General features: G+C 47.0%; 1 protein-coding gene across 1 annotated transcript; it reads right to left on the bottom strand.

The window, feature by feature from the left end:
* Nucleotides 1-301: 301 nt before the first annotated feature.
* Nucleotides 302-1,537, bottom strand: LOC125555534. The gene is made up of 2 exons (XM_048718449.1): nt 1,450-1,537; nt 302-1,318 (listed from the first exon to the last, which is right to left on the bottom strand). The coding sequence occupies exon 2, from the start codon at nt 1,246-1,248 to the stop codon at nt 580-582; it is 669 nt and encodes a 222-aa protein (XP_048574406.1). The 5' UTR covers nt 1,249-1,318; nt 1,450-1,537; the 3' UTR covers nt 302-579.
* Nucleotides 1,538-9,748: the final 8,211 nt, after the last annotated feature.

Below are 9,748 nucleotides of genomic sequence, written 5' to 3'. Positions count from 1 at the left end.
GGCCACTGTTTTAGTTAGTACAGTAGTACAAATCCCGGCGTTTCAGACCTACACCTGAATCTATGTCACCAACCGTGTCTCTCTCAATTGCATGTGGCCACCCCCAGCCCAGCCGATCAAGAGTGTGGTCAGGTCACTCTTGCATCCAAAAATCCGGCCTGACCAAACTCACAGGTCACGGCTGAACCCCGGCGAAATACATTATTCATACATGCTGGAATTCAATGAAAAACAATGGCTCACTCCACACCACAAACAAACATGAGCGAGGGATGCATAGATATATATAATTAAACAACAGTAACAATTGTACCGAAGCTGGAACATATAACTCATGTCTGAAGTCTGATAATCATACTGCAGGGAAATGAAAAGGTCCAATATATACATCAAAGACGTCGGAGTATAGTCAATCCATCCAACTAACACTAATAAATTCAGACATACCGCACTCCATCAATGGTCATAGCATAATGCATACTCTATTTTCTTATTCCTTAGAACAAGCTAGGTAGTCATGACTTCATCCGTACCTCATGAACGCGCGAACTGATCGATCGGCTGCCTACGCCCTGCTCATCAGTTGTCACCTCCCAGGAGGAGGCCCCGGAAGCAGATGAGGTCGCCCCCCGCGAAGATGACGATGTTCGCCGTGCAGAAGATCCTGGCGATGATGTATCCTGGGTCGACGGCGAGGAGGAGGCGGACGGCGGCGGCGTACATGCACTGGCCGACGAAGGTGACGACGAGTGCGAGGAAGGCGAGGGCGCGGCGGACCCAGTGGCGGCGGCACGGGAGGTGAAGCGCCAGCGCCGCGGCAGCCGCCTGGAGTAGGGCGCAGCACAGCATCCCGAACCAGAGGGCGCAGCACAGCATCCCGAACCAGAGGGCGCTGTCGTCGGCGGCCTGCGCGTCGGTCCACAGGACGCACCGCAGGACGAACGGCGTGTGCATACAGACGAACACCACACTGAACCATCTTGAATATGATGGATGGATCCATCGATGGAAAGTTTGGATTGTCCAGAAACCAACCAAGCGGGTGTAGTTACGTAGTCCGACCTGGGTGGAGCAGACTTGGTACTGGCCGACTGCGTAGGCGGCCGCGTGGCCCGCGGCGAACGAGAGGAGGGTGCCGCAGGCAGTGAAGAGCGCCCATCCACTGGCCCGCCGGACGGCAGCCGGGATGGTCTCCTCCTTGGGCACGGTCGCAAGCAGCGGATCATGGATCTGGTTGTTGCCGTCCATGGTGATGGTGGAAGGATCCAACTCCAAGCTGCTAGCAACGATCGGTTTAGTTGCTTGTTCAGTTTCCTGTCTGCAAAAGAAACAAGAAGAAAGATTTCCGTGAGAAGAAGACGGTTAGTTGGTTGGCTTAATTTCAACTGGTGAGAAGATTCTGGTGACTAGATCCGACGAGCTAGTGCCTCTGCCTAGTGGACTACTCACCGTACTGCTCGGATGCCTTGCCTTGCTGTGCTTCTTTCTGGAGTATAGTCTTGGTCGCAGACGGAGCTTTAATTTATCCTTGGATCCGATGGGAGAGAGAGAGGAGAGGAGAGAGAGAGAGAGTGGAAGTGACGATATGACGGGCACAGGAAGCTGCCTATGTGCTGCATTGCACCCAGCCAAGCGCGTATGCCATCTTTGGCAAAGCGTCATTTCTTTGCTACTAGCTCATTTTATCCTTGATAAAAAAAATTAATGCGATGTGGGTGAAATTGTATACACATGGCAGTGAAAACCCATCTAGCTCATTTTAGCCGCGCACTAGTTTTTGAACTAGGTAGTGTGGCTCATATTCTTTTGACACGCTTTTCGATTAGATAACGATGGCAAAATGACCATCTAGACCTTTCGAGCACCACCACCCATTTTCTCAACAAAGATAAATATAAGTAAGCTAATTAACTCAAAGTTAAGGTTGCATTATTTGACGTCATCAAATCATGCAAAAAAAGGATATTAGAAAGAATCAAATGATTCAGCCAAAATGTTGTAGAAGCTAGCTGATCAATATGATTGATGAGCCACCCCCACCCCATCGTTAAGAGTGGCGCATGCATTGGTATGGTACTGGAAATCACATGCGCTAGTTGAAAATCGACCAGCTAGGGAAGGGAAGCGCCTCCCGTCCCAAATCCTTATTTCTCTTGGTCTTTCTTCTTGAAATTAATTAGCGAACTAGTGCCACTCACATATATCTTTGGCGAGAAAATTAAACTAGGAACTAACGCCACCTTCATGTCTGAGCTTGCAAACTGGGAAGGTGGTGTGGTAACATACAAACATATAGTGCATCCGTAGACCGTGATCATAATGTTGGATCGAACCACACTAGCTAGTCGTCAGAGTGGATATGGGTGATGGGGGAAGCTACTTGCCGCAAATGGAACGGCGCTGGGTGGACAGCTAGCTAGCACTGCTAGTGCAAAAAGCAGGAGGGCTACATTACATGCGTGCGCTGCTACTCAGATGGAACGGCCGGTGTGAGTGTGTGTACACTGCAGAAATTGCCATAGTTGTACCAAATTACACTGTGCAGCAGCTATGGCCTTTTTCTGCCATGCATGTACGCATTTGTGTGTGTGTGAGCTTCAGTGCTTCACACCACTGGCATTCCTGTTCGAGTATACGCGCTCCGCACTGGCATAACTTACCCGTAGTTTCGATTGCCCAGTCATCGTAACTGCCATGAGTGAGATCATCGTATGGTTGCTTACATATGATGAGCCACCGTTTAGTGCGGCATGAGTGAGTGTTAATTAATATCGCACTAAGCATGTTACGTTACTTAGAGCAACTCTAATGGGGCGACTCATTTCGTCCGCGGCCGTCCGTTTGGATCGGCGCGGACAGAAAAGGCGGTCCAACGCGCCGACCCAAACGGACGCGCGTCCGTTTTTCGTCCGCGGACGACCCATTTCCGGCCTATTTTTGAGCCAGATTTGCGTCGGCGCGGACACGCGACGGACGCGCGCGCGGTCGCCTACTCCTGTCCCTGGGCCCGCCGGTCTGTGGCACATTGGCCTTCCTTCCCCGGCCAACAAGCAACCCTCACCCCCCGCCTCCCCCGTCACCGACACCGCCGCCCATTTTTGCGGCGACTCTTCCAACTGCCGCCGCCTCCACATCCGCCCCGCAACGCCGCCCCTGACCCTAGTCACCCGCCGCCGCCGGGGAGCAAACTAGTTCCCGTTGCCGCTTCCCCCACCGCACAGCCACCCGCGACCAAGAAGACGCCTCGCCGCCCCCGCTACATACGACCGGCACGCTCGTCGGACGCCGTCACACTCGTCGGACGCCGGCAGGGCAGCTAGCTGGTCTGTGGGCGCCGCGTCTCCCCTCGCCGGCCGTCTCCTTCTTCGACGCCCGCAAGCTGTTCGGCAGTTTGCCAAGGTACGAAAATGGACTCCGCCGACGAGTTATTTTTCCACAGTTTCATTTGCGACTCCGACGATTCGTCGTCCGACGACGAGGAGATATTGGCTGCCGTGTTGGTCCATCACCACCTCAACAACCAGCGGCCATTGTTCCGTGGATCCATTCCGGGCCACCTTCCGGCGTTGAATTGTAACCGAGAGAGCGGGCATTTCCTTCTCTGGAAGTAATACTTTGATACAACAAACCTGTTGTTCAAACATCACAAATTCCGCCGCCGGTTTCGTATGAGTAGGCATGTTTTCAACCGTATTAGAGAGGGAGTGGTCGGCTATGATGACTACTTCGAGTGCAAAGAGGATGCCGTCGGCAAGATTGGTTTCTCCTCTTATTAGAAATGCACTGCCGCCATCCGAATGCTTGCATACGGAGTGCCCGGTGATCTCATTGACGAGTACGTCCGTATGGGCGAGTCTACATGCCTAGAGTCCCTGTATAAGTTCTGCAAGTCTGTGATTGCTGTGTTTGACCCTGAATACTTGAGAGAGCCGACAGTTGTAGATACAACCCGTTTGTTGGCGATGAATGCTAGCAGGGGCTTCCCGGGGATGCTTGGCAGTATAGACTGCATGCACTGGGAGTGGAAGAACTGTCCTTCTGCTTGGCAAGGGAAGTATAAGGGACATGTCAGGGCTTGCACTGTCATACTAGAGGCCGTGGCGTCTCAAGATCTCTGGATCTGGCACTCTTTATTTGGCATGGCTGGATCACACAATGATATCAACGTGCTTCAGCGCTCGTCGGTGTTTGCTATGCTTGCCGAAGGCAACAGCCCACCGGTGAACTTTACTGTCAACGGCCACAACTACGACAAAGGGTACTATTTGGGTGACGGTATCTATCCTCAGTGGACCACTATTGTAAAGACAATACCCAACCCTGTTGGAGAGAAAAGGAAAATATTTGCCCAAGAGCAAGAAAGTGCTAGAAAGGATGTCGAGCGTGCCTTTGGTGTTTTCCAATCTCGATGGGGCATCGTTCGGTATCCTGCTAATACTTGGAGCACGCAGAAACTATGGGAGGTGATCACTGTTTGTGTGATCATGCACAATATGATCATAGAAGACGAGCGCCCGGAACGTCTGTACAATCAAGGCTTTCAGTTTCAGGGTGAGAATGTTGTGCCTGAGCATGGAGTAGCGGCAACATTTGAGCAGTTCACTCAGTTTCATGAAGACATGTGTGATTGGGAAACTCACGTGCAACTGCAAAATGATTTGGTTGAGCATACGTGGACTCATGTTGGCAATCAATAGATGTATCTTCTTTCATTCGTTTGTAAAACTATGTGAAACATTTTTATTTTTATTTGTCCTGTAAACTATACTATTTATTTGGGCGGACTATTTTGTTTGTTAAATTTTCTTCTCCCACACCATGTTACTAGTTAATACTCCCTATGTAAACTTTTGTAAGACTTCAGTCGTGATCTAAAAAGTCATATAAAAGTTTATGAATTGTTATCGCCTTTGATGCCGTACTATTTGACCTTTTCTCTATATGACCAGACATCATTTATATGCTTATTTATCCAGCTTTGGTACAATTCACCGAGTGATGTATGTGTGAATCTACTAGTGTACTACTGTTAATTGGATAGATCAACGACACTAGTTAGTACTCCCTCCATAACTTAATATAAGACATTTTTTTTACACAATTATAGTGTGAACGGCTTATATTAAGTTACGGAGGAAGTATTTGTGTAATGTGTTAACCTGAATTGTGGCCATCTTTCATGTAGTATTTGACCTTTTCTCCATACGACCAGATATCATATATGTCACCCTTTTTAGACGTGTGTGCCAGGAGTGGTCAATTTGCCTCCTAATTCTAGAATATTTTTTTTACACACATTTTAATAAAAAGATCAACCCATGAAAAATTTGTTGCCGATTAAGTTTATCAGCAGATAGAAAAGTCGGATTGTGTGAGTATGTTTTGAAGGTGTTTGATGAAATGTTTTGTAGCGCTCCGGGACTGATACTATGCACATCTAGCAACCTCCAATAGCCTCCGCATAATATCGATCTTAAGGTGTCACCTTCACACAACACACACATGGAAACAACTTATATCATTGAGATGTTGGCATTGCAAGCATCGGTGATGATGAGTTTATCTTGTTGTCCGCCATCACAGTGGCACATGAGTCGAGGGAGCACATGCATATCCAATGCATCATGCTATTTAAGCGTTGTTATCCCATTTTAGGAGCCAATCTTCTTGATTTCCTATGCCACTTGATCAATTATAAACAACTTGATGTGCATATGTAACGTAATTTGAATTCTGGCGCAAGCTACATTAATTTCATGGTTAAACTTAACTTGACGATCTCGTTATGTCATATGGTGGATTAGGTCGCACAACTAGGGATCGCCGTACAGATCTGTAACAACCCATATGTAATGCCTACCTTAATTGTGTCATCCATGTTGGATGCTGTATAATTTGGTGTTGCCTCTTGTCATTGTTTTGCATCATGCATCATAATCATCATTGCTTTGTTTGTGGCATATTTAATTTTGTTGTGATCTTGTGTGGGACTCCTTCCCTTAATCTTCATCTTGCTCGTTCCAACCAAACCATCATCAAGTTTCAAAAATCCCATCTCAAGCCTTTGCTTTTCTTTCTTTTGTCCAACAAATTCAAGTGGCATCATTTCCTCGTTCAGATTAATGTTCACTATATTTCTATAGTCCCTACACCATGGCAAGACCCACCCGTCCAAATTTTAGCTCATTTGGGAATGATCTGGTTAGATTCAAAATTCAATTCAAACTTGTTCAAATTTTTTAGTATTTAAAAATTGCAAGAGCATATTTATTTAAATTGGGCATAATTCCAGGACTCTACGAATATTTTCATTTCTACAAAATTCCCTCTCTACCCCTACTTTTATTTTTCCATTTTTTCTTCAACCAGAACTTGAAGAGACATGTGCAACCACCACTTTGCCCCTGGAAGACATGGGAATGAAAACTAGATGCACAACCACCACTTTCCCCTAGAAGACATGCATGGCCAGAGAAACCTGCAGCCATATCAGAGAGGTGAGCTAGAGGACACAAATAACCACGGGGTAATGGGGACGGCCGGGGGTAGCGGCTCACCTCGTGGCTAGAGGAACACATAGAGGACTAGGGAGGAGGGATGGCACATAATTGATCATCTCCAAGCGGTGGACACGAGAGGAAGGACGGGCTCCACTCGTCTTCTTCGGTAAAGAGGAGATGCGAGATGGGATTGGGGTGGGGTGAAGGGGAGCGAAGCGGCCGATAGTGTAAGGTAGACGTGCGACTCCATCCTCCTAACAAGGGACGAGACCCCAACGCCAACGAGAGGTCAAATCCTAGCACTGCCGCGGTGTAGGGGGAACTAAAAGTGATGGGAGTGACGAGAATGAAATTGATAAAATGCCTACCAAAAATAGCCCTTAAATTCCATCAAAAAATTCCCATCGATTAGTTTGAGAGGGAACACCTCCTTTGTTTGATTTTTTATACCAAAAATGCCCCTCGGGCCTCCATATAATTCATGTGACGTTAGTGTATTCCATCGCATCTGGACCGTCCAATCCAGTCTGATAGAGGACCCATATTAGCCGGAGGCACCGTTAAAGGACTCATCCATATGCATGTCAAGTTCCGGGGATATGGTTTAGAATTGATCAAGAGGGATTTTGGCATAGGAATTAAGTTGAAGATTGGCATTAAAGGGGAATAGGGCCTTAGTGCATCTATAGGAGATCCCCCAAAGTCATATTTGACGGGAATTTTTTGTTTTGGAGAATTAAGTATCAGCTAGCAAATCCCACAAAAAGTTTAATCCCTCAAATATGACTCCCCCTGCCCCTCATCTCCTCAAGTTTAGTCCAATCGCAACCGTTGTCAGTAAAAGTAGGGGAAATGCTTGGCTCCCATCCGCACGTTGTAACGGGCGTTTCTGGTCGTCCGCCGTCCCAGTGACAGTCAAAATGGAAACCTCAATCCCTCCCTCCCCCTCTTCCTCGCATTGGCCCTCTAGCGAGCCTCCTATGCGACGAGAAATTTCACGAAAATAGGCAATAGCTGCTTCATCCAGTTGCATGGTCAGTGGCACCCTGCCAATCCGGGCGATCTTCCCCATGAGTAGCTCCTGCAGGGGAAAGCCGAAGGTGCGCAAATATGGCCTAACCTTTTGTGGCCCACGCTGCCACATCAGTCACCCGGATTGCTACCAGAGACGACGATGGTGGGATTGCCATGCCAATAGAGGAGGTGTCCGGGTAGTCACCAAAGTGCGGTGCGGCCGTCATCAACAAGGTGTGTGTCATGCAACCCGACTACTACATCTGCATGGCGGCTGCCTCCTCATGTGCCTTGTCGAGCGCGAGAACAGCTGCGCTGATGATCAGGCAGCTGCAGGGCCAGCGATGCCCACAAAGCTGACTATTGGACAATATAGGAAGACTAGTGGATGACGAGAAGGCAGTTGCAAGGCCAGCAATACCCTAATTGGATGCTTCAAGGCCGTGGTGAAGTACAATACACCATCGGCAGCAGCCCGTTGCATCAGATGCCTTTTTAAGGATGGTTCACTGAGAACGGCTGCCAAGGTGGAATTTATAGCTATGTGCCTTTGATGGTGCATTGGGATCGTCGAGGTGAAAATTTTGCAGGCGTGCGTACTAGGAGTGGTCAAAATGCCACCTAATTCTAGCATAGTTTTTTACACGCTTTTTTATCAAAAGATCAACCCATGAAAATTTACTTAGTGATTAATTTTATCATCTGATTGAAAAGTCGGACGATGTGTGTGTGTGTATTGAAGGTGTTTTATGAAATGTTTTGTAACACTTCAGGACTGACACTATGCAGATCAAGCGACCTCCACTAGCCCCTTCATAATATCGATCCTAAGGTGTTACCTTCAGAAAACGTACAAGTGGGCATTGTGAGCTTCGATGATGATGAGTTTATTTTGTTTGTCTGCCATCAGGGTGGCAAATGAGTCCAGGGGACACATGCACACCGGATGCATCATCGTAATTAAGGGTTCTTATCCCACTTTAGGAGCCAAACTTCAATTGATTTCTTACACCAGACTACCCCTTGATCAATTATAAACAACTTGATGTGCATATGTAACCTGATATGAATTCTGACGCAAGCTACATTAATTTAATGGTCAAACTTAAGTTGTGATCTCGTTATGTCACAGATTCTTTGAAGCTCAGTTGGCGCTAAAGAAAAGTTAGTTGTCCTAGCAAATATAGTCTAGAGGCATGGTCATTTGATATGTGAGCATGTGACAGATTAGCATGCAAGGATCTTGATTTTTTTCCCAAGTGATAGATTTTCCATGTGTTCAGAAGAGATTAACTAATTACCATCTCACTTTATTAAAGCAAGGGTTTATATATTTTAAGGTTTATAGTTTAGGGTTAGGCTTTAGGCTTTACAACAATATCTGGATTGTTACGATTAGAGCAAAGCTAATTCCTTCATAGGAGCCGGTCTCTTCCCGGTAAAGTAATGAGAAAGGAGAACTAATAGAGAATTACTTATGTATATTGACATCGCCTAGAAATTAAAAAAAATATGAAAAGGGATAAAAGGGAGAAAAATTAAGCTCACTCAAGATAATGCCTTGAAAGCATGGATTGTTGGAAAGCACGTGATGGCTCGGCACTTTATGCCTTGGTGGAGACGTGTCATCAATGGCCATCACTTTCTTCCTTCTTTTGACACGCTTTTCAAGTAGATGATAAGGGTCAAGATGACCATACAGACCTTTGGAGGCCCACCATATCCATTCTCAACATAGATAAATAAGCTCGGGAATGATCTTATGGAAAACCCAGCGTCACGTGGTAATACACAATGTAACTCGAAGTTAAGGTTGCATCAGCTAACGACATCCAATCATGCATAAAAAAGATATTAAAAAACAATGAAATGATTCGGTCAAAATGTCGTAGAAGCTAGCTTGCTAAAATGATTGCTTTGGCACCCGTCGTTAAGAGTGGTGTTACTAGAAATCATACTAGTTGAAAATGACCGCGCGCGTAGCTAAAATGAGCTAGCTATTTTTTTACTGCATGTCATGGGTGTGCTGAGGTTCACTCACAGTTTTGTACATCTGCCAGCAAATTAAGCATCCCATTGCATTGCCAAAGATGGCATGCCCTCTCCTTCCCCGTGGTTTCCTTTGTCCACAGTCACATGGGCCTCTGTGTGCGCGCGCGCGGCTCGATCGACACGTCGTGGTGGGCGCCCACGCTGCGTCCCTTTGCATCGTCTCGGCTCCACAACATAGTCCT

Source organism: Triticum urartu, chromosome 5 (genome assembly GCF_003073215.2).
Source record: "Triticum urartu cultivar G1812 chromosome 5, Tu2.1, whole genome shotgun sequence".
In the NCBI taxonomy this organism is placed as follows: Eukaryota; Viridiplantae; Streptophyta; class Magnoliopsida; order Poales; family Poaceae; genus Triticum; species Triticum urartu.
The sequence above is the reverse complement of the archived record's forward strand: the minus strand, read 5'-3'. Positions and strand labels throughout refer to the sequence as shown.

Excerpts from the sequence above, each read along its gene's own strand:
- LOC125555534 (XM_048718449.1), bottom strand. The coding sequence starts at position 1,248 with ATGGACGGCAACAACCAGATCCATGATCCGCTGCTTGCGACCGTGCCC.